The sequence below is a fragment of the Papilio machaon genome, chromosome 24 (assembly GCF_912999745.1).
Source record: "Papilio machaon chromosome 24, ilPapMach1.1, whole genome shotgun sequence".
Taxonomy (NCBI): domain Eukaryota; kingdom Metazoa; phylum Arthropoda; class Insecta; order Lepidoptera; family Papilionidae; genus Papilio; species Papilio machaon.
In genome coordinates, this window is record NC_060009.1 from 4,866,976 (window position 1) to 4,893,059 (window position 26,084).

At 36.0% G+C, this 26,084-nt stretch overlaps 1 protein-coding gene across 1 annotated transcript; it reads right to left on the reverse strand.

The window, feature by feature from the left end:
* Window positions 1–2,946: 2,946 nt before the first annotated feature.
* LOC106717361 (probable sodium/potassium/calcium exchanger CG1090) lies at window positions 2,947–24,915 on the reverse strand. The gene is made up of 16 exons (XM_045684006.1): window positions 24,527–24,915; window positions 8,798–8,975; window positions 8,551–8,711; window positions 8,126–8,188; window positions 7,519–7,660; window positions 7,048–7,158; window positions 6,728–6,905; window positions 6,259–6,405; window positions 5,893–5,990; window positions 5,454–5,560; window positions 5,113–5,226; window positions 4,802–4,892; window positions 4,057–4,221; window positions 3,830–3,932; window positions 3,537–3,667; window positions 2,947–3,216 (listed from the first exon to the last, which is right to left on the reverse strand). Exons 1-16 carry the CDS (start codon window positions 24,536–24,538, stop codon window positions 3,017–3,019), a joined length of 2,001 nt encoding a protein of 666 aa, XP_045539962.1. The 5' UTR covers window positions 24,539–24,915; the 3' UTR covers window positions 2,947–3,016.
* Window positions 24,916–26,084: the final 1,169 nt, after the last annotated feature.

Genomic DNA, 26,084 nt, shown 5'->3' on the forward strand with positions numbered 1-26,084 from the left:
GCAAATGCAAAAAGACAAAGGCAAAGTTCGTTGCAATGAAAGTTTTCACATTCTCGCGATGACATAAAGAATAATCGTTTCACGAAGAGTTTTTAAACTGGTTATCTAAATAGCAATAGTTATATTAAATAGCGTCCGCTACTAACACGATTATAGCTAAGTTATTTAGGCGCGAATATTTTAAATGGAATTATTGAAAAGAATTATTGTCACTATAAATAACTAATTAAACACACAGATAATATACAATTTACACGACATATAATTGACAAATAACTCACACACAAGTATCCATAGAAGGATCTATACTATAAAATTAAAAAATAACAGAAATTATATAAATATGTTGTTTCTCATGAAGTTTTTCTTTTCCATATTTTTAACAAATAGATATTGGGAGGTTAAAATGAAATGAAATTACCATACTTTGACTATAAAGAAACGGATCAGGCAGAGTCACTATTTTATAAAAAAAATCTTTCGCGGGATGAGGTAAAGATGACAATCACAAATGTACATAAAATATGAAGCTGACACAAGCAAGTTTAGAACTAATTGTTCGTTTTTATTTCACATAGTAATTGCCAGGTCCTGTCTCTTAAATGTCAAAGGTTCCATAAAAAGATTTTCCATATCAATGGTTACAACTTTGTTATTAGTCTAAAGAGACATATTTAAGATTATTTTTTTGTAAACAAATCACATTTAACATGCAATATTATAATTGACAGTTACATCAGTTATATCTATAAAGATAAAAGATAAATAAAGTTAAACATCAATTAAAGTTGAAAATATAACAAGTATGGGCTAAAGACGACTTATGATATTTCAAAATGTGTTTACACTGTCAAAAAAACTAGTACAAAATATTCTTTTCCCTTTTTTTCTCAAAGGAAATGAAAGGGATAAGAATATTTTTTGTTCACAGTTTCGGCAGTGGAAACCCACGGTAATTAAACCACTGATTGCGTGCCCATCAATATTTAAAGTAAAATTTGTGTCACAACAAGAAGAATTACTAATACAATATAGACTGCATTGCACTTTTTTGACAGATATCGTCATCATGCATATTTTGAAAAGTCAGAGACAAACATATGTCAAGTGTCAAGTGTCACGACATTCGAAATCTGAAGTTAAGCCCTTCGTACACAAGGCAACGTAAATCTTCAAAATCCGACGATTATAGTCGTTAAGCGACGGACTTAATACAAAGTTATAAAGGTTCGTACACAGCACGGATCGCCGACATTTTTATTTGCTATCAAAGAAAGTCGTTCGCAACCACGCAAGATCGTCGTTACGAAAATTTCTGTGATATTCAATATAGCGAAGAAAATCTATACAGTTGACATGTAGTACAGACAAAATAGACGACTCATGTCGACAATTCAACATTGTGTGTACGTAGAGTTGCCAGGTCGCCAAGCCTACTAGCCGGACAGACCAGCCAGTTTGGCCGGACATTTGGGTAGAAAGGTCGGACACCCTATATTCTTTAGGATTTTGTCTCAGTATTAATAGGTACACTCTCGTTTGGGAAATGTAAAATGCCTAACAAAAGCCGGACAACTCGGACACCGTTTATTTTGGCCGGACACGCAATCAAAAAGCCTACCTATGTCCAGCTTTATCAGGACGCCTGGCAACGCTATGTGTACAGAGCCCGCAACCATACAATAGTTGCCGCGTACGAAGGGCCTTAGAATTTTATTTTCACGCAACTGTGTCAAATTAACTCGCCAAAGCGATGGTAACTTGTTATAACAAAAATTTATGATATAATTATTAATTAGGAAAATCTGAATAATTATTTTAAAATATGCGTAAATATAAACTAGTGTATTAAAATTGTATTATTTTAGGAAGAAGGACGAGGTAGGACATGTAGCTATAGAAATTAAACCGTCATTGAATTTACTGAATGCAATTAACCGGGTTAAATTACAAAAGGGCAATAACAAAATCTCCGTGACATTGAATATCTTCATAGATGTAAATACATGCATCGTAACTTTTTTGTATATAATAAAAAATTCCATTCATAATATAAATAAACTTAATATATACTAAAATTATGTTTAAAAAAAAGTAAAATGACTAGACAATAATTTATAAAAATGAGTGAATAGTATAAAAGATCTATGTAGAAGATTTTAAAAAGCTGAGTCTATTTCTACTACATAAGGTATTTCTAAATCTATTAAGAAATACGTATTCTATTTTTAAAAAATCCGTTTCTATAATTGTTTTATATTTGTATCAAAGTTAATTCGTGGATGTCGATGTTTTAAGATTGATAACCCTTTTACCAGTATACGAAATTTGACTGTTTTTTTTTAAATAATTTGTGCGTGGATAGGGCACGATTATGTGGAGACAAATATTAGAATAAAAAAATAAATAATAATGTAGACTTTGGAACCAATATTTATGTACCAATATTAAAATAATAAACTATATTAAAATATAAATTAAAGTCTTCTAAAGACATGACTAAAATTCTATATAGATTAAGATAAAATTTCCAAGAATGACTAGAAATACATTTGAGTAATTAACTGGCGTAATGGGTTTCTCTTGTATGTTAAATTAGCATTATTTTCATAATTACTATAATAATATCGATGTGTTATAAATCATAAGATGTTTTAGACCGTTACATGCAACTTCTTTTCATGTTGTTTTTGTAGCCAGTACGATGTAGCGCGCTCTATATTCGTAAAAGCAAAACAATTAAATACCTATAAAAATATTCAAACTTATACATTTTACACAAACATTTACTAACTAACGTACACTGTTTCATATTTTTATGGGATAATTATTCAACATTGAAAGCTTTGGCCAGCAAAACAAATGCCAATAATTTCTATTCTATTCAAACATTCCAAATTTAAAAGTGAAGTTACATACTCTTTGACAAATCTTTCAAATCGGTTACATATTCTTTGCCTGTCAAAGAGTATAAGAAATCGATCTGTCACTTTCAAACAAATGAATTTTAGACAAATTAATACGCAGATTCGCAATCTGGCTGATGGAAGTTCCCAAAGACATTCAGCTCGTAGAGACTGGCGAGGGTTATGAAGAGCAGGTACCAAATCATCAGGACCACGCCGTACTTACGGTCCAACTTCCAGCCGTTGGCGTGCGTCGCTACTACAAGGAAGATTACCGTCGAGAACAGAGACAGCGTAGAGTAGATTAGACCTGGAAAAATACATTAGGTATACCCTTAATGTAGTTTATTTTTATTGGGCGTCAACGTGGGCCTTGTTGTCCAAAAATAAGAGTCAACCTTTTGCGGGCTTAGTCCAAGACTAGCAATCAACAATAGGTGACAAAACACATGCGAGTTAAGGAGTGATAAAGTGTCATGTTTTTCTCCTTGTCTTCTGTAGTTTTTCGACTGTATTTTTAAGGAAATACATATTTTATCAAGATCAAATAATCAGTGGATAGTACAAGATTAACGAAGTAAATCTATGTAACACAATTAGAGTATATTCTCTATTGTCCATGATACTAACCTTTGCTGATGACATTGACGTGACTACCGGGATGTATGATGGCGGTTTGTATGAACCAGGGCAGACCAAGACACACCAGGATGTCGAACACATTGGACCCCACCGCGTTAGAGACCGCCATGTCGCCGTACCTGATAGAATTTAGCTCAGACTAGATTTTAAAGGTATATCAAATTTGATATTTTAAAAAGTTAAATGAATGCTCGGAAGCAAAGGAATCATTACCTTTTTAAAGTTTAAACTATTTTTGTATGAGTGGCTCTCATTGCTTAATTATTTTTGCTAAGGCTTACCCTTCCTTAATGACAGCGAGTGAGGAAAGCGCATCAGGCACAGACACACCCGCCGCTACAAAAGTCAACCCCATCACCGTATCAGGAATTCCCAAAGTATACCCTGGAAACATGAGAAGTCAACTGTTTACCAACTAAACCGCATACGGAATAGCGCGAGTGACAACATAAGCCAGCACCATAAAAAAATAACAAAAAACTGCATCAATCAGTCGATAGCTGCTTACCGATGATGGTGATCATCCAGACCATGAAATAGGAGTAGAAAGAGATCCAGAGCATAGAGATGATGAAGGTGATCGGGTACCAGCGGCCGCGGCAGTCAGGCATCGTGCGCCGGCACGACCAGTGGATTGGGAACGCCACGTACCAACACGCTAGCTGCAGCTTGTCTGGGAGAGATTAAAAAAATTAATACGAACCAAAAATTCATAAACTATCAAAGAATAAATTCAAACCTTTCGCCTTTTATACCATACTAGCTTTTACCCGCGACTCCGTCCGCGCGAAATAAAAAATATAAAACGGGGTAAAAATTATCCTACGTCCGTTTCCTGGTTCTAAGCTACCTGCCCACCAATTTTCAGTCAAATCGATTCAGCCGTTCTTGAGTTATAAATAGTGTAACTAACACGACTTTCTTTTATATATATAGATAGATGACAAAAATTTTTACATTTAATTTCGAAATTAAACAAAATTATCACAGAAGTTTTTTATTAAGAGATAACAATATGATACATACATACAGTATGATACAGAGGGCTTATCACGAATATTTGCGACATGCAACTTTTTTAGCGTGATCGAAGAATATGTCAAAATTTATATGAGATTTGTTGGTGTACTTTACCCACACTTTAATACTAAGTCGATGACGATACAAAACGTCCTCACGAATATTCGTTATAGACGCTCTGGTGTTAAAGGATAATCACAAAATGACATGAAATAATATCGCATAAAACTTACTGGCACCAACTGGTTTAACAAGTGGGTCCACAGCAGTCTCTGGGTTGTACTCTTTGGCCTTGTAGTAAGCTGGCATAGCGGGCGCAGTCGGCTGCAATAAAAATGAAACTTTAATCCATTGTCATAAGTATCACTTCCAATTGGAAGCCGTTCAAACTTGAACAAAAATTTCACGGAAGTTCAAATATATAACTTGTTCCTCTCACACGTCGACTTGGTTTTGTTTAAACTGATCATTTAGTAGTACTGGATGCATGTTTTTGTGGAAACTTGTATATACGGGCTTTTGAATTCATATTACAATAGATTACCTGCGGTGGTTGTTGTGGTTGGTTCTCTTGGGGTTGTTGTGCCGGCGTCTGCACCTGCGCCTGAGGCTGTTGAGTTTCAGGTCGCCAACCAGGTTGCGCGGGCGCTCCTTGCGTCTGCAGAGCAAAGGAGCAGCTTGAGTGTTTTTATTAATAAAAACATCACTTTAAAAGTGAGAAAAATCCTTATTCATGAAGCTCTAGAGCTACATTATTTGCACGCACTAAAAACAAATTAGTATCTATGTTAATGTTATCAATTTCGTCGACCATTTTATACATAATTAAATTTAAAATGATCGTTCTATATTCCTAAATTATTTACAAAATAAATGTCCACATACAGAAGAATCCCAGGCTTGGTCGGGGTCCCAAACCGCATTGGGATCCCACACGGGGATGGGCTCAGCGTTGTATGCCGCGTTGTCGTAAGCACCATCAGGATTATAGGCTGTAGATTTAATAATAAAAGAAGCATTTAAATTAAAAAAAGACCCAAACTGAGCGTTCAATCTTAGTTTATCTTTAAATGTTCAATCGAATATGAAAAACAATATTTTATTATTTCCATCATACACCGGTGATTACTAAATTGTACAGGTGGAATTGTCCACGGGATACTAGGAGGGGTGTGCAATGGTAAGATAAAATTGATAGGATTATAAGTGGAATAAGAAATGTCCAGTTAAATTCTGAAGGGAGCCTACGAGACAAAGGTTTATCCAAGCTTTTGTTTCGTTCCAGGATGATTGCCACAGATTAATAAAATCTCAGTACACCTACCAGTAGGTTGTAAAGGAGTTTCCTTAGTCTGTCCCTCCATCTGCGTGTACTGGCCCTCTGCGTTGGCGGCGGCCGCCGGAGGTTGACCTCCTGAACTTCTATTGAAAATATACACATGTATCATATATTTTATATATTGTTAGTGGCGTACAAAATGTTCCATAGATCTTTGTTTTTTAACGCAATTGTAGCTATTATTGCTTAAATTATCGTATTCTTCCAAATGGGGTCACAGCTCCTTCCCTAATTATCAATCAAGACCCCCTAGATAAGCTATAGTTAGCGATTTCGCTAATCGTTAAGTTAATAACTTAATTTGCGATATATTACGAGTTAGGTTCCGTACAAGATCAAATAAACTCTGACCTGTAAGTGACGAGTGCGGCCTGCTCCTCTCTTGTGGGTAGTTTGAAGGGCAGCGGCAAGGTCAGCGCCCATCGTTCAAGTTCGGTATTGAAGCGCAGCGCCAGGCAGTACACGCCGTACATTATCAACATGAACAGAGCTTCTGGCCTAGTCACATACGATAAAACACATTTTCGTAGACGTCTAAATAGTAGTCTACGAGCCATACGGTTATCGTAGTACTAAGCACTTATGTTCTACGAGAACTGTAGGCCCGGATAATGGTTATATGCTACGAAATCCCTGAGACCTACGTAAGCTATTATTATATATATAATGTTATCTTACGAATATATTAAATTCTTATCTTTACGAATTTAGAATCGACGAAAAAAAGCACTATGACAGAAACTAGTTGAACGGTAAATACAAAACATTATAATTGATTAGATTCGAAGATTTTCAACATTTTAAAGAAAGGAGTCCTTACCAGGAGACGTATTTATTGGCGATAGTACAGAGCATGACAAGTATAGAGATGGCATAGAAGAAGCAATCGCGGCAGAGCGGCCACCAGTTGAGGTGGCTCACGGTACCGGCGCACAGAGCGCACACGGAGATCACAAACATTATGTTGAACACTGCTGACCCGATCACACCAGACACACCTACACAAATAATAACCGTGTAAAATGTAACGATCGACAATATTGATTGATATAAGAGTGTGTTGAGTTCTGGGGTAAATTTCCACAGCCGTTACATTGTCAAAAATCTTGACTTAAGTTAAAGATTAAGCACATAACGTACCTATATCGTCCTGTGCGCAAAAGACACCAATAACAACAGTGGCAAGTTCAGGAGCGGAGCTACCGGCGGCCATGAAAGTTGCACCTGCCACGTCAGGCGCTAGCTTCAGTTCTGAAAATTTATTTTGAATTTCTTATAACTAAATTACCTACATAATAACAATGAATAATAGTCCACTATTAGATGTAGGACTTCGTTATTAGTCGCTGTAAAATCTATCTTAGTTAATCAATAGTAATTTTCAGAAAACTTTGCAAATTATTGGCATATCTTGCTAAGTATATAATTGGATTATGATTTAATAACTTGACTCTTATTTGGGGCAAAAGAAACTACATAACGTTTGACTTTAGAGCCAAGATAGATTAATACTACTGCATTACACTACATTGAATATTTTTATTTCCACATAGATAAAGTCGCGTGCCACAGCTAGTACTAAATAAAATATTATTTGTATGTTAAACAAACCTTCACAGATCCTATCCAAGCTGCAAACAAAGTATTCATCACAGACAATTGCGAGACCGATAAAGGTGAACACAGCTACCAAGATGTGTAGAATGAGGCCGCCATGCTTACGCGCATTCTGACCCATCAGAGGCTGAGGGAACTGGAACATTTAACACGATAATAAAAAGTTAGTACTGTTATTAAAGCTCTTTATCATCCATAAGACAATATTATAAAATAGATTAACTGTAATAACAGAGAAGAGCTGGAAAGATTTATATACGAGTAATTTATTTTCTTGTTCGTTTGGAACTTGGACACTGTTTAACGAAGCTTGAAGTATTCAACCTCTTTGTTATTTTATATTGGATAAGCTAGCGCTTGACCACGATCCCACCTGATGAAGTGATGATGAGGTCTATAGTTGGTACGCGCTAGCTTTGTCATTTACATATTCGCTCTACTCTTGAAGGCCCCCACGTCGTAATTGGACGGAAAAACTGATGCCGGCAATTTGTTCCAATCCTTTGCAGTACGCACAAAGAATGATGTCGTCGCGGTACGTCTACTACATAAGGATGGATTCCAGCTGTATGTCTGAACGTCCGATGGTATTATTATTTACCTGTTCAATTGCAGGCGGAGTACAATTCCTCAATGGATGGACAGTAGGGATAGCATCCTCATCCTGAAGATAGATATAAATAAAAATTTAATAGAATTATTACATATATAAGTATTTCGATTTAGGCCTAGGTAGGAACTCAAGCGTAACTAGGTCTAAGACATCTCAGATTAAAATGTCACTAATTTACCTAGGCCGAAACCGATTCCAAAATAACAACAATTGTACAAACAAAAGAGAACCTTCTCACTTTAGAGTGTATTCAGGACATTATTTTGTTACTTTTTAGAGCATTTTTTTGAAGATATAATTTTGAAGTCGGTTTTTTTTCTTGAAATTATAACAACATACCAAATCAGTGAAGATTTTTTTAAATCATTTCTTTAAATTACAAAGAAAACAATGTAATTTAATAAGATACTTGCATTTGTTTTGATGTAACCATCATCTTTCTGTTTCTTTTTTTCTCCCTCTTCTTCTTCCTCTGAGCCTTTGAGTCCTTTCTTGCCACCCTCTGGTGGTAACTCACTAGTATCTTCGTCTTCGGATTGGCTGGTCACTGGTAGAGGTGACGAAGCTATTGCCTCTGAAATAAGTGTTACATGAAATATGAATATGGAAGTTGAAATAAAGCATCTGTTGTAGTTATAGTGGATTGAGCGGCTTCTTTACCTTTCGTAGTTCCTTTAGAGTTTAGTTCAGGGCTCGCTGGTTGGGAATCCTCCCCGGTGGTCGTTAGTTTGTCTATCAAAGGCGACGTGGAAGCGCTCAGCACCGCTTGGAAGATGGAATATGCAATAAAGAACACCGAGACTGTCAGCCAGCGATGCCGACGCGGTCTTCTCATCCTCTGCGAATAGAAAGTGAAAGAATATCAATACAAAAGACAGATGTCATGGATATCTTCTTACTTTTTATTGTCAATTCTTAGAAGCGTAATTACTAAAAAAGCGACTGAAGGCATAGAAGTTCTAAGTACTCCTACAGTCTCCCGACCTTAGCTAAACATGATGAACAATGTTAATTCGAACGGCTAAAAATACACTGTCGAAACACAATGTACAAAAACATAGTGTCATCCCTCTAATTCTTTTAAATAGAAAGAGATAACAATGTTTCTATAACGTCTGTTATAACATCGGCAGTGGAAACTAACGGGTACATGGACAAAGTAGGTAATTAGTCATTATCATGTGGAGGTCAGTATGGAATAGGAAAGCGAGTGGTAATTGTACTATTAATAATTTCATAGTTTTTGATATAACCTTACCAATCACGTCAAAATAATATTTAAGCCACAATAAGCTTTTTTTGTCTCTTTTAATTTTATGCATTATTATTGCATTTTATATTAAAGCATTAGCTTCAGATAATATTTTTATTAAGCTATAATATATTTGAAAAATCACATGACAGCAGTTGATTGTTAATTGACATTTGTTTTTTTAATTTCTTATCATCATCTATGTATAAAGGTCCTTCTCAAAAGGCTACCTTAAGATCTCTTTTTATGGCCAATAAAATGTATTTGATTCTTTATTTAGTTCATGTTCTTAGCTAAAAGGTATTGTGAATTTTATTGGAAGACGTTAAATGTAACCGTAAAACGACTTCACAAATAAGGGTTTCAATTTGATATTTAAGGCTTACTTTATTACTTTCTTTATCTTTTTAACATGAATACTAACGATCGCCCGCGTCTTCGTCAGCAAATAAATAGCCTAAATGCAAATTCACACATGCATCAGCTACCTTCTAGTAAAAATCTCTTCTGAATCGGTCCAGAGGTTTTAGGGAATACAAGGAACAAACGCGGACTTGTGGATAGTGGTAGACGTCAACAACAACATTAGTTGCACGAATTGGCCTCGCTCAGTGAAATACCACGACCACAGAGAAAACAGACGTGAAGTGGAAGTAATTCCGCGTACAGTCTGATGAGTGTGGGCCTAATTTTAGTCCTCTTTCCCTTCCCACTCCTTTTCTTGTAAGGAAAGGATGGAAAGGGGAGGTGGGTTTGATGAAGGAGGAGATGCATAGGAAGGTTAAATATTCTCTTTTTGTGCGTCTCCTTCGTAGATTGAAAGTAGGCAACGTATCTGCAATTGCGGATGTCTATGGACAGGTCGCTTCGCCATTTCGGCATTTCATGTGGTCGCTTACTCGTTTTCCACCTTATAATATAAAAAAAAAGACAGAAAGATAGACAGACAGAAAAAATGGATTTTCGTTTTAAGCAATACAAACGCGTTTTGTTTTCATTTTTTTTAGATTTTACATACAGACAGTCTATTTTATTAATTGTATAAATATTATGGTCTTCAGTGACTAGATCTAGATTTAATTAAACTTTATATTTCTACAAGGGAATTAATTTGCCGACAAAAGGAATCTCTGGAATACCATAATGACCGCGATGGAACGCTCTAGAACTCTAGAGCTAGGAATTTATCGCGTATTAATATTGTAGGAATCATTAAAATGAAAAAAAAAATCTATTATATAAAATTCTCATGTCACGGGGTTGTCAACATGAACTCCTCCGAAACGGCTTGACCGATTCTCATGAAATTTTGTGAGCATATTGAGTAGGTCTGAGAATAGCCCAACATCTACTTTTCATAAACCATTAGTTTTTTTTTTAACTGCGCGCGGACTGAGTCGCGGGCGACAGCTAGTATATATATATTGTTAAGAAATAAACAAACAGTTCAGTTTTAAAACTTCTATTTCAATTTCTCTATTCTGACAATCAACAAAATCACTACCATAGCAACCCACAATACACGTTACATTGCCCCCCTCCTAGAGACATTTCGCCCCGAAAGGTCTTCAAGTGCTGCATAGTTCTGCCTTCCACTAATCTTCAATTTTCCTATTCCTCATGGTTCCCTGCATACGGCGCTAAGCGGTTAAAGTGAACTATCCTCGGTTTCCCACGCGGCGACTTTTGAATTCTGTAACAAGTATCATTAATACGCCCTAAAATCTCATAGGGTCCTTCCCATGAGTTCTGTAGCTTAGGCGATAAGCCTCGTCTACGCTGAGGATTATAGAGCCATACGAGATCTCCCGGTCGAAAGCCTCCTTCCTCGGCTCTAACATCATAATATTCCTTCATCTTATCACTGGCGCTCTGGATGTTTATGCGAACCCTTTGGTGTATATCTTCCATTCTCCGGCGTAGCTCGCTTACGTAGCTTTCTCCTGCTATATCTTCCCCAGGTGGGCACCCAAACCTTAAATCACACGGCAAACGAAGCTCCCTTCCCATTATAATGCTCGCTGGACTCTGGCCTGTAGATTCGTGTACAGCTGAGCGATATGCCAACAGGAATAAATGAAGGTATTGGTCCCAATCCTTCTGGTGGTCAGAAACTACCTTCGCGAGGTGTCTATTAATAGTCCTATTCATTCGTTCCACCATGCCATCAGACTGCGGGTGTAGTGCTGTAGTTCTTGTTTTACGAATTTTCAACGTGTCACAAATATTCTGGAATACTGTAGATTCAAAGTTCCTCCCTTGGTCCGAATGTAACTCCATGGGAACACCAAAGCGACATATCCACTCCTTGATTAGCACGTCAGCAATAGTAACAGCTTCTTGACTTGGCAGTGCATATGCCTCCGCCCATTTACTAAAATAGTCCATAACGACAACGATATATTTATTTCCTTGATCAGACTCCGGAAATGGACCGGCCACGTCAATAGCAATCCTTTCGAAAGGAGCGCCAACATTGTATTGACGCATGGGCGCCCTGGGACGTTTCCATGGCCCATTACTAGCAGCACAAATCGAGCATTTCTTACACCACTCCTTCACGTCATTTTGACTCTGTATCCAATAATAACGTTCCCGCAACTTTCCTATAGTCCTTGTAACTCCCATATGGCCCCCGGTAACTCCGTCATGGACTTCTTCCATTACTTCAATGCGTCTACTCCTGGGAATTACAATTTGTAACCTGTCCACAGATCCGTTAGCTGCTGTGACAATTCTTTTCAAAACTCCATCGTGCAATACTAGAGAATCCCATTGAGCCCAATAAGACTTAACTGCCGGAGAGTGTCGTGCCACCTCTTGCCACGATGGTCTTATACCTTGCATCTTCTACGCAATGATCAAACCTAAATCTTTGTCCTTTTCCTGGTCAGATCTTAATTTTTCCCGCTGCCAGGTGTCATCGACTACAGTGGTTCTACACAAAGTGGCCACTTTTTCCTCAACTCTCTGGCAATGCTTGCAGAGCTCCGAGCAAGGTCTTCTTGACAAAGCATCGGCATTCTTGTGAGCAGTCCCAGCACGGTGTTCTATCGCAAAATCGAATTCCTGTAACCTCTCTATCCATCGTGCCACTTGCCCTTCAGGGTTTTTAAACTGTAATAACCACCTTAAAGCAGCATGGTCGGTTCTCAGCAGAAACTTTCGTCCATATAGATATTTATAAAAGTGTTCCACCCCTTTTACTACCGCAAGAAGCTCCCTACGTGTTACACAATAATTTCGCTCCGGCTTGGATAGAGTCTTGCTAAAATAACCAATAACCTTTTCCTGCCCATGTTGGTTCTGAGACAAAATGGCACCCAGCCCCACATTGCTAGCATCGGTGTCCAAAACAAACTGACCCTCTGGCAATGGGTATCCTAGAACGGGTGCATTAACTAAAACTTTCTTCAATTTTTCAAATGATTCCTGACATTCATCATCCCAGGAAAAACGTCTTTGTCCTTCTGTCAACTTTGTAAGTGGTTTAGAAATACTGGCAAATCCCTTAACGTAACGACGGTAGTACGTACACAACCCAAGGACGCTTCGAAGTTCAAGGATGTTGTTTGGTTTTGGCCATTCCTGGATTGTCTTAACTTTACAAGGGTCCACGGCTACTCCTTGACCTGAGACCACATGACCCAAGTAATGTACTTCCTCTTGGAAAAGATGGCATTTCTTTGAACTGAGCGTCAGTCCTGCCTGCTTGAGCCTCTCGAGTACTTGTTCTAAATTTTTCAAGTGATCCTCAAATGATTTTCCGACCACAATAATATCATCGAGGTATACCAAACAAATCGACCAGGATAAACCCTTTAAAACAGTTTCCATTAATCTCTCAAAGGTCGCAGGAGCATTACAAAGACCAAATGGCATGACACGAAACTGCCATAAACCGGTGCCAACAGTAAATGCAGTCTTTTCACGATCACTTGGCGCCATTTCTACCTGCCAATACCCACTCTTCAAGTCCAACGTCGAGAAAATATTTGAACCTGATAAAGTATCAAGTGTGTCGTCAATTCGTGGAAGCGGGTAGCTATCCTTCTTCGTCACGTTATTCAACTGCCGATAATCAACGCAGAAACGGGTGGAACCGTCTTTCTTCTTTACCAATACAACTGGTGAAGACCAAGGGCTGTTAGAAGGTTCGATGACATTTTCCTTTTCCATATCTTGAATTATCTTTTCAGCTTCTTCTCTCTTAGCCAGTGGTAGTCTTCTAGGTGGTTGACGTATGGGACGTGCATCGCCGGTATCAATTTTGTGTTGCACAACTTTAGTTCTCCCATTTCCACCGCGACCAATATCAAAAACATCACGGTACTTCCACAACAGACTTCTCAGTGCTACTCGTTGTTCATCATTCAAATTTTGTGAAGAAGCAGAAACAAAGTTTTCCATCTTCTCATTAAACTCTTGAGTTTGTGTTCCAGACATTTGGCATATACGACGAATTACGGAAGAAACTGAGGAACATTGACCCAAAACCGTCCCTTTTTGTAGAGCCACAGGGTGATAATTCACGTTCATAACTCTTACGGGTACTGTCTCCCTTATTTGTATCAGCGCCTTCCCAAATAGAACCCCTTTACCTACATCGGCATCATGTATTTTTGGTTCGAACATCATGGCTTCTCCAGTTTTCATTATATCTTCGAGGCGAGCAAACAAAATAGCCTCACTTCTCTGTGGTATCAAAGCATTCTCAGCCAGCAATAAACGCACCACATTGCTATCCTTCCCGTGAAGTAACAGTTCTTCATCACCAACAGTTAGAGTTCTTCTCTTGAAATCTAACTGAAAACCTCCAGAATTCATTATGTCCATTCCAATAATCACTTCTTCCCTTATGTCCGCTACCAACATGTTATGGACAAAATCGTAAGACCCCAAGGTTACATGTACTTCAACTTCACCGTATACTTTCGCCGACCCCCCCGTCGCAGTTTTTAGACACCATTTCGTTGCTTTGACTCCATCCGTAACAATGTCAGGTCTCAGGATTGTTTTCGTAGCTCCCGTGTCTATTAGCATAGTGTGTCTTCCTCCATTAATGCAACCGTCGACAAAAACGCTGTTATCTACTGAGCATAAAGAAGCAACTCGCGCGGTATTCATTGGGACTTGTACGACGCAGGTCGATGATCGCCCCTTAGCATCGACCCTGAGTTGTTTTCCGATGTGGTTGACATTTGTTGGTCAACCTCTCTCTCGCAGTGACCACGTAAATGTCCTAACTTGCCACAATCCCAGCAGCGTAGCGATTTCTTGACAATTATATTTGCAGCTTCTTTGCACATGTTTCGCACGTGACCTACTTTCCCGCAGTGCCAGCATCGTAAATGTGTTTTTACAGGCATCATTTCCTTAATCACCCTTCTTACAACTTCTTCTTCGATAGTAGCCTCCTCATGGCTATTCTCCATCATACGGACACGTACTAAACCTCTGCATGTGTCTTTTGCCGCTTCAAACTCCAATGCACGAGCCAAAGCATCGACTAATTTTTCAGGGCGAGCTAAAATTAAAGCCCGTCTTGTTTCTTGGTCCCGAAGACCATCTAAAAACGCTTGAATAGCCAAGCGCTCCATCACATTCTCGGGAGTGGCTGGGTATGCGAGGCGAGCTAAACGAACAACATCAGCTTCAAATTCTTGCAGAGTTTCATTTTGTTTTTGAACACGGTTTTTCAATTGAGAATGATATACATGCTCCAGATGACTTTGACCGAATCTCAATTCCAGATGTTTGACTAGAACATTATAATCATCCTGTTCCTTGATGCTAACAGTCTGCAGAATATTCGTGGCCTCTCCACGGAGGGCTAATGTTAATGCCAAAGCTTTTTCGGAATCGGTCCAAGAATTTGCTCTGGACGCTGCTTCAAATTGTCGGTAATAATTACTCCAGCATGTCTTACCGTCGAATTCGGGTACTTTCAAGTGCATCTTCGTCAGTTCTGTATCGATGGCCGAATGCGATGTACTCTGACGTACTGTGTCGTTGTCCTTACATGAGTTGTCCTTGGGTTCAGACATCTGAAAAGTCGCTATTTGTAATTTTATGTCAATAATCTGTTGTTCGAATTTTTCAATATCCTTATTAACTTTCTCCTTAAATTTTTTTGATGTTTCCTCCATATCGATAACTTTTTCCGTTAAAATTCTACAAGTTTCTCCAATTTTCTCCACAATTGTACTCACGCCGACAGCGGAAGTAATTTCAAATACGAAAGTGTCCGGATCCTTACCCTCCTCCTCCAATGCGAGACGAAGTTTCCGTCTCAGTTCGCTTTTCTTGCCACTTGCATCGAGATCTCTTTCTTCCAACTCGTTTCTTAACTCTGCCACCTTCAAATCGTTCAATAATAAACTTTTACTCGCCATACCCCACACCTGACACCAATTGTTAAGAAATAAACAAACAGTTCAGTTTTAAAACTTCTATTTCAATTTCTCTATTCTGACAATCAACAAAATCACTACCATAGCAACCCACAATACACGTTACAATATATATATATATATATATGTATATATATCAAAGAAAACGGTGATCAAGAAACCGATTCATTTAATATTAAGAAACGCTTTATATAAGAGAATTCAATTATTAAACTTGTACAGAACAATTCAAAAATATCTTCAGCTCTTTCGCTCGCTTTAAATAAACAAAGATAACGATATGTTTCTTGTGAAAAAAAAAATACGAGTGCAAACTCAAAATTAAAATACTCTCAACAGATTCGTTCAAATGTGTTCATATAATATTTTATTGATCCGACAACGTAATGAGACAGTTCATATGGATAACCACAGGACCAGCGTACAAAGACCCATCGCAGGTTGTAATTTCATTCTTATTTTTTACAACCCTAAATAAACTGATAGGTCAAGTAATACTGGTTTAACAAGAAGCCTTGTAGCGTCGCAACTAAGGGTTACCATTGTCGAAACACTCGTATGAAATATATTTGTCGTCCCTTTCATTCCCTTTTAATAAACAAAGACAACAATCTATACTTAAACGATAAAATAAAACTAATTTATAAAATTTTTATGCGTCTGTCCGTAAATCCGTGTTTTCTCCAAAACGGGTGGACCGATTTTGACGGGATTTTTACTGGCAAAAAGCTGATGTATGCTTGAGTAACTTAGACTAAATTGTTCAGCTAGTAGCTTGTAATATAAGAAGAAAAATATATCACGGTCGATTTAAACTGACGAAATACCCGTACACAAGTGAATATATATTTATCTCTAGTTTTAAAATTAAATAGATGATAATATCATTTTGTATTAGTGTGTCTACCATATAATCTTTTCAAATATCTTTACGGCGCAAGGTTGTTTGCGATGCGCAATACCCTCCCCCGCATCCCGCTACGCCCCGCTACACGTTAACATTGTGTTCTGCGCAACAACGCGCGGGAACTTAAAGAGCCGAAAAGATATCTGAAAACATTTATACCCACGGTCACATTCTTTTGTGATGGAAACAAACAAATACTAATTGGAACCATGTAACATAACATACTCGTTTCCACTTAGAGTTAATAAGCCAATATAACTAACTGATATTTTTAGTTTGAAAAGTTATTGCTTTATTTGTTAAATAAAAAATAATATCATTTATCTTAAGTGGTCTAGTGATCATCATAATCATCATCAGCTCACTATACGTCCCCACAGAGAGGCTCGGAGCCAACCCTAAGTTAGGCGTGACTAGGCCACAGTCAACCACGCTGGGCAAGTGCGGGTTGGTTGACTTCACACATATCATTGAATTTCTTCTCAGATATGTGCAGCAACATGATGTTTTCCTTCACCGTAAGAACGTCGAATAATTGTACATATGTAAATCGAAATTCGAAAAACACATTGGTAATGGCGGGATTCGAACCCAGGACCTGTAAATTGCAAGTCAAGTGCTTAACTCTGAGCCACCGACGATCCAGTGATTGACTAAAATATGTGTCCATTAAACTATCAAACGTCACATTTGTGATAATGCTAATTTATCCGTGATAATGGAAACAGATGAACAAAATAACTGTGAAACATAGAAAGTTATCGAAGTATTTTAGAAAAAAAAATCCATTAAAAGTGAACCAAGTCACACCTTTTTTTCAACCAGTACTACTTTTTAGTACTGGTTTAAAAAAAAATTGTACTTTAAAATAAATCCAAACAAAGAAACAAAGACGAGACTTTAATTAAATTAACAATGACTCGGTAGGCAAGGTAACAGATTAAAAAAAATATCTTGAAACGCTCACATTTATTTCAATAAAAGGAAAAGTCGAATTGGATTCAACGAACGAAGATTGTAGATTAAAGAAATGCGATTATCTTCGGAGGCTGTTCGGGAATTTGAAATCTGACTGACCTTATCAACAGCGCCCCATCCTCCCTTTAACCTCTTGGGAGCTATTTTTAGTCGAGCCCCGGGCAGAAACCAAATTGGAAATTTTACGTTTACTTAGATACCATAAAATATTATAAAACGACTAGCTGTCGCCCGCGACCTTACCTGCTCGGAATTAAAAATAAACTTTATTAGTAGACTATGTATTCTTCTAGGCTATGTTCTACATCTATGCCATATTTCATCAAGATCCATGTAGCCGTTTTCAAGATACCTTCAAACATCCATCGATCTAAACTTTCGCATCTATCTTATCTATATATATAAAAGAAAGTCGTGTTAGTTACACTATTTATAACTCAAGATCGGTCTAACTGATTTAGCTGAAAATTGATGGGGAGGTAGCTTAGAACCAGGAAACGGACATAGGATAATTTTTACCCCGTTTTCTATTTTTTATTCCGCGCGGACGGAGTCGCGGGTAAAAGCTAGTTTATAATATTAGTAAGATTCATAGGAACATATTTAGACTCTGATTTAAAAGCGTAGGTGAAAATTAATAACTTTATTCCAAAAATATTTTGATAAATGTCGCTTTTAAGAACTAATAAACTAGTTAAATTACTCATAGTTTCCTATAAAAATTATAATCTCTTGCACGTTATGAAAATACTATTTAACGTCTGCGACATCGTCGACGTATAAAAAAATTTTTGTAATATACTATTCCAGAATGTAATCCAAGTCGGGTATAATGTTCATCCATATTTATTTATCCATTCTAAAGGTACCCGATAACAAGTATCCATCCATCTAAACGTTGATAATTATATTTGTAAAACTAAGATGAAAAATGTGGTTTGTTAGAAGATTACTTATATGAAATAAAGATAATGTAATTGAGAGTTATTGAATATTAAAAACATAAACTAGGACATTGAGGAATGACTTTTATATAAGATATTAACTTACTTATCCCCCAAGGCGCCTCTGACGTCATTCCGGTGCCGTCCTGTCTCCGAAACAACCTTGACTTTTCCCTCAAGAATTCAACATTGCGGCTTGACCAGATAATTATTTTATAGAGCACGTAATAAAAGCAGCAATGAAATTAAAAGTGCACTATAAATCATGATCTATGATGATTTGATGTAGAATTTTAATATGATATTAAATTAAAATTGCAATGTCTGAAATATATATCCCGATAATATAATGTAATTATAAAAAAATCGTTACAAATTTTCAAATTTTAATAAGATTTTTAAGGGTAATACATGAGAAACGATGAGAGTTTTTTGGCACGTTTATTGCACATTTGAACTGTCAAAACTGACAAATCTAATGTCAAATTAGCCAGTAATAAACGAGAGTCGTTAGACGCCAGACGTTTTTTTTTTCGAATACCTACATTTTAAGTAAGTGTTTTCACTTCAATATATACTATGTGTAACTAGGACACGCAGTAAGATATATGGTGCCAAAATGTCCTGAGAATTGAAACTAGTTCCTGGTTTTGTTTAATAACGATTGATGACGTCACTGCTAGTTTCAGATTACTTGGGTAATATTGTTACAATTTTAAAACGTCTTCTTTCAACCATTAAAGGTATGTATTATGAGAAAACTTTAATATTTGTTGCAGCTTTTAACTTAGTTCAACCAAGTTGAACTAAGTTAAAAGCTGGCTCTTTTCCAAATAAATGTCACTTGACGTAATACTTTCAAAATACGAAAAAGTTTTACTCGTAATTTCATCCAATCCAGGGGTTGTAAACAATTTTTATCTATATATAATTATTGTGCAGAATAATATTTTTGTGCCTACAACCCTCTGTGGCTTTAATTGCCAAAGCGAAGTTGATAACCACTGTTTTGCATGCAATAATTATAATCGTCGTAAGATATTCATACTAGCAAATGTTGAATATAAAACCAAATATTTATACTTGGCCGTTTACTAAAATCCGTTCATGTACTAAAATATTAATACGAGTACTATATACCGTACTAAGAGTCAAATGGTCTCTAAGAGGTCCGCTTAGTGTTAACAATTATGAGTAATCATTAAATGATTGAATGGGACGTTAAAACTTCCCAATCTAAATGTTTAAATTTATTATGATTCAATTTAATAAAGTCAATTCGTTATTTCATTATAATGTTATCTAGGTTAAACTTTTAACGAGAGCCATAAAGAAGGTCGGAGTTTTATTTTTTAGTTATTGTAGTTAGTTTTGCAACGCTATTAAGGTTACGAGCTTAAATCGTAGCAAATAACATCTGCGCTGTAATGTAATATTATTTTACACAATTTCTCTATGTCTCTCTCTCCAACTCTATGACAATCCTGACGTATAATTTCAATTGTATAGACCGGCAAGGACATCTGACGCGTTCGAAATAAATCAAACTAAATTATGACAGCACACTAGTGCCCTCTTGTCAATGTCAAAAAAGTGTCAAGTTTTTTGTCGTGTCGTAGCTGTCTTGATTTTCTGACAGAACTAACCGCCATAACTGCACCGTTCTCACCGGGCCAGATATCCTTGTTTGACTATAATTTAAAATCTATATCTATATATATAAAAGAAAGTCGTGTTAGTTACACTATTTATAACTCAAGAACGGCTGAATCGATTTGACTGAAAATTGGTGGGCAGGTAGCTTAGAACCAGGAAACGGACATAGGATAATTTTTACCCCGTTTTCTATTTTTTATTCCGCGCGGACGGAGTCGCGGGTAAAAGCTAATTTAACATAAGAACTTAAAGAACGTAAATTCGGAATTTACAATTCATTTTAAGATCTCCTGTTATTTCATAATACAACTAGTCTGATTACAAAAAGATAATGGTCACAAAATACACACATACCTGTTTGAAATCGTGCAATGTAATTAATCCAAACCCTATCCGTATCCTTTCTTAACTTAGATTATCCAATATTCGCAATGTTTATTTTCACCTTCATTAGAAACGTATCCATTTAATTTACCTTACAAAGTGTTTGATCTCTGTAATTAAACGTATCCGTTAATGTTAGCTGATTATGTTTGTTTTAATTATATATGTTAATGAACATACTGTGTATCGATTAAAGGTTGTATACAGTGTGTTCTAAAATAATGTATAGTTTATATATTTAAATAGTAATATAGACATTTTAAACAAGTAAGAAAATTTAGTGTCTGAATGAAATATTAATGTTGTTTTTTTATTTTTAATTTGTTATAACTTTTCTATTGTATCAATCTTACTAATATTATAAATGCGAATGTTTAGATGTATGGATGTTTGTTTGAAGATATCTTCGAAACGGCTTAACGGATTTTTATAAAATTTGGCACAGATATAGAATATAGTTTAGAAGAATACATAGGCTACTTATAACGTTAGTTACGGACGACAGCTAGTCAATAACAAATCAGTAATTAAAAAGCGTTGCCATCTCTATCTTCTTTTTGAATTAAAGTGAGATAACAATATTTTTATACGGATATATCAGTGGAAGAACTATACGGTTGCTGTAGTAACTAATACCTATATATACGTGAAAACTCGTTGGTTAATTTCAACATCAAGAACTCACACTCTTCACTCGCACATCCCGCATCACTGTATTAGTAGGTTAGCCTAGAAATAAAAATACAGCATGTACCAAATATTACACGTGTGTTTAATTACTGGATAGGTATGTTAAAATATCGCTGAACTAGGTACCCTACTTTTTGGTGAACAAAATTATATATTTTAAAGCGAGTTTTTATTGTTGCTTTAACAAAAAAAAATTACGTTATGTTGTTGGCAAACGTATATCATGCCTTTTAAAACATATTGTTTATCTATGTTTTAGGGTTTTATAAGTAGTTCTTGGTTATGGCGATAAGTATATTAATGTAATTTTTTACAATATAATTTCTTGCCTAAGTAATAATAATGTGGCGTATGAAATCGACTACCATTATTCCGATAGTCGTATCGGTGAATGGACTGATAGCGAAGAGCTTCGACCAACATCTTAAGAAGCTCTCGCTAAACAGTTGGATTAAGGGTCTGATACAAAAGGCAGTTATTTTAGAAACCGCGCGCATAGTTAGGAGGTTCCTGTCTCTGTAGCCCTCACCACTGGTTGTTTGAGTCATGGGATTCCGCAGCCGGTGGTATACTATTTTTTATATAATATATTTTGTTAATTTTTTTTTATAAAATGTATTATATAAATAATAAGAGAATAAATGAATATGGAATAATAAAACACTTAAATGTTCTATTTTCCATATGAAACTGTAGGAATTCCCGATATATCAGCTAAGAGAGCATTACTATGCATGAAAGCTCTGACACCACTGTACAGGTCGACCACCTCGAAACAAAGCCTTCATAGCCTTGTATATAGAAAGGTATATAGTTGAATCATTGCATAAAGACATGCAGCACTTTCATATAATATATTGACCAAACTAGCCTATTATAAATGAATACTTTTGAGTCTTGAAAATTGTTCAAAAAAACTTGGAAATTTCTATTCAGTAATCTTTTAAACAATTAAGACTATGTTAGTCAGATGGTCCTCTTTCCCTTCCTACCCGTTTCTAATAACTAGTGTTCGCCCATTGTTACTAATATTATAAATGCGAAACTTTGAACGGATGGATGTATGTTTGTTTGAAGATATCTGCGCAGCGGCTCAACGGATCTCGATGAAATTTGACACAGATGTAGAACAGTCTGAAAGAAAACGTAGGTTACTAATTAAGTTTTTTTTTTTAATTCCTCGCTAACGGAGTCACGGGCTAAATTTGCAGTTTTTTTAATTGTACATGATATTTATTCATCTATTAATAAAACGATTGGTAATATAATTTTAGAAATGCTTTCTTCGTAACCTAGGTAACAATATTACCTAATGTGATGTAATCTTACTGACATTATAAATGCGAATGTTTAGATGGATGGATGGATGGATCGATGTTTGTTTGAAGGTATCTCCGGAACGGTTCAACAAATTTTGATAAAATGTAGAACATAGTCTGGAAGAACAAATAAGCTATTTATTATGTTTTTTTAATTCCGCGCGGACGGAGTCACGGGCGACAACTAGTATAAAATACATTTGGATTTGACATTCTATTTATAGATAGTTATGACTGACATTAGATAGAATACTTATCTATTGAAGACAATGTCACATAGGTTATCATACTTTGATAATTCAAACAAGAAATTGTTTCATACTAAAGTTATTTAATATCAGGATCATAATCATAACATAAATTTATTTTAATTTTAATAAATCCTAGCTTTTACCCGCGACTCCGTCCGCGCGGATTAAAAAATGCACACAAGATAAAAAAAAAGTTCCTATGTCCGTCTCCTAGTTCTGAGCTACCTCCCTATAAATTTTCAGCTAAATCAGTTCAACCGATTTTGAGTTATAAATAGTGTAACTAACACGACTTTCTTTTATAATAGACTAGCTTTTACCCGCGACTCCGTCCGCGCGGAATAAAAAATAGAAAACGGGGTAAAAATTATCCTATGTCCGTTCCCTGGTTCTAAGCTACCTCCCCATCAATTTTCAGTCAAATTGAATCAGCCGTTCTTGAGTTATAAATAGTGTTACTAACACGACTTTCTTTGATATATATAGATATAGATTTTATATTATACTAGCTTTTACCCACGACTCCGTCCGCGCGGAATAAAAAATAGAAAACGGGGTAAAAATTATCCTATGTCCGTTTCCTGGTTCTAAGCTACCTGCCCACCAATTTTCAGTCAAATCGATTCAGCCGTTTTTGAGTTATAAATAGTGTAACTAACACCACTTTCTTTTATATATTACTAGCTTTTTCCCGCGACTCCGTCCGCGCGGAATAAAAATAAAATAGAAAACGGGGTAAGAAATATCCTATGTCCGTTTCCTGGTTCTAAGCTACCTGCCCACCAATTTTCAATCAAATCGATTCAGCCGTTCTTGAGTTATAAATGGTGTAACTAACACAACTTTCTTTTATATATATAGATATAAAATTCTCGTGTTACAGTTTTCGTCACCGTACTCCTCCGAAACGGCTTGACCGATTCTCATGAAATTTTGTGACCATATTCAGTAGGTCTGAGAATCGGCCAACATCTATTCTTCATACCCCCCCATTTTTTTTTAACTGTGCGCGGACGGAGTTGCGAGCGACCGCTAGTATATCTATAGATTTTATATTATATTCCTTGAGACAGGAAGACTGGAACGTATGGATGGAATGTGTGAAAGAGGATATTGTCAAGAAGGGAGTTTACTTCAATATAATGATAGTGGTGTATGGAAGAGTGCCTACTATGCCGACATTATGTTGAGAAAAGGGTAAGAAGATAATTTCTATACAAATCGAATACTCAAAGGTCTTCCATACATCTTTATCAGCCGTCATATCTAAATCTACTCCTATTTCACATTATTTATATTTCTTACTAATCTTACTAATATTATAAATGCGAATGTTTAGATGGATGTTTGTTTGTAAGTATCTCCGAAACGGCTCAACGGATCTTGACGAAATTTGGCACAGTAGAACATAGTCTAGAAGAACACATAGGCTACTTATTATGTTTTTTCATAAATCCGAGCGGACGGAGTCGTAGACGACAGCTAGTACTTTATAAAATAAGAATGTTTTTCATATTTGCACATAAGTGTTATTCTAATGTATATATATTTGAAAAATATATCTTTTTTATAACTGAAAGTTTCATATAACTTACCACAGGCTGCATTTCGTCTGGCGGCCAGCCAGCTGTTCTCAATCGTAGGGCGCTATTTATACGCTCAGGATATCGATTTTCCCCGGCGATGTTACGTAACTAGAACACGCTATTGAAAATGTTTTGCACCCCTGGCTAACAACCTCAACATATAACGCCCATTATTACTATCGAAATTTAGAACCAATAATTTAGGAATTAAATTAATTAATAAAAAAGTAAAAACCAAAATTTAGTATAAATAGTCTTTCAGTGAAATCTATGATTGAGTTAATATTGCAAGTAATGATTTGACTGAAGTTATCCTTTTTAATAGAGCACAATTGAGTCAGGATCACAGAATAAAGTGGCCCGGTATCCCCAAGGGGTTCGCAACGCGTCCGAGCGCAGTGGCGCCGCCAAGCCGACTGTGGCAGAAGTAGAAATCTCGCGTCTGCGCGTCTTCACACTCACACATTAAGAACATCTGCATAAAAGTATTCACTTATGATTTTTATTTATATAACAATAAAGTTTATATTTGTTTGTTAATATTTAATCTGAAATATTGAAGTATGTTCGTTATGAAATTCAACTTTATTGTGTATAAAATAAGATTCTAATTGGAATGTATTTGTTGTTATAAGTTATTGAATAAAAATGTTACAGCATTGACATAAAATGGAGACATGGCGTCGGTACACTTGTCATGGATAATTGCAAAGGATTTTCTTTGTGCTTCAAGTTGAGAGGTTTTTGTTTTCTTCTATTATTTTACAGGTTAATGATTTTAATGAACGCTATATAATTGCTTATTAGTTTCAGAGACTTATATCAAATTTTTCTGAAGTTTTTTCGTTGTTATTAAATGTAAAACATAAATTTGCTTTTATTTATTTTAAGATTCAATACTTTTTTTTTAAATTATTTCCGAAAATGTCTTAATGTCTTATTTTAATTTATTATAAAACGAAACAGTACACGAAAAAAGTAGATCAAATCTAGTCTTATTGATAAGTTAAATTAATCAGTTATAAAGACATCATCTTATATATAAAATTCTCGTGTCACAATGTTCGCTCCCGTACTCCTCCGAAAAGGCTTGACCGATTCTCATGAAATTTTGTGAGCATATTAAGTATGTCTGAGAATCGGCCAACATCTATTTTTCATATCCTTATTAAGTTTTTTTTAACTGCGCGCGGACGGAGTCGCGGGCGACAGCTATTAACTAATAAACTTTAGAATATGTTAAATATTTTTTTCTAATTCCTATGCTAATTTGAATTATTTATTTAATAAATTACTGAAATTCATTTATTATTAATTAATGGATACAATTATAACATCCAAAAGATTTGAACAAATTGTTACATAGTCATAAAGCGTAGCACACCCGTAGACGTTAGGTCTACGTCATTCTGTAGCTAAAAGTCTACGTCATCGCTACGCATGCTCTACGACCCTCGTAGTGCGGCTGACGTAATCTCGTAGAAATCGATCACTCTCGTACCTCGTACATCGACATTGTTTTTGTTCATTAATTTGTACAGTAACTAATATATTAAAATATTTTTTT

Coding starts and splice junctions, on each gene's coding strand:
- LOC106717361 (XM_045684006.1), bottom strand. Junction 6,406..6,727: donor GCCAATAAATACGTCTCCTG/GTAAGGACTCCT, acceptor GTATGTGACTAG/GCCAGAAGCTCTGTTCATGT. Junction 5,561..5,892: donor AACTCCTTTACAACCTACTG/GTAGGTGTACTG, acceptor TTAAATCTACAG/CCTATAATCCTGATGGTGCT.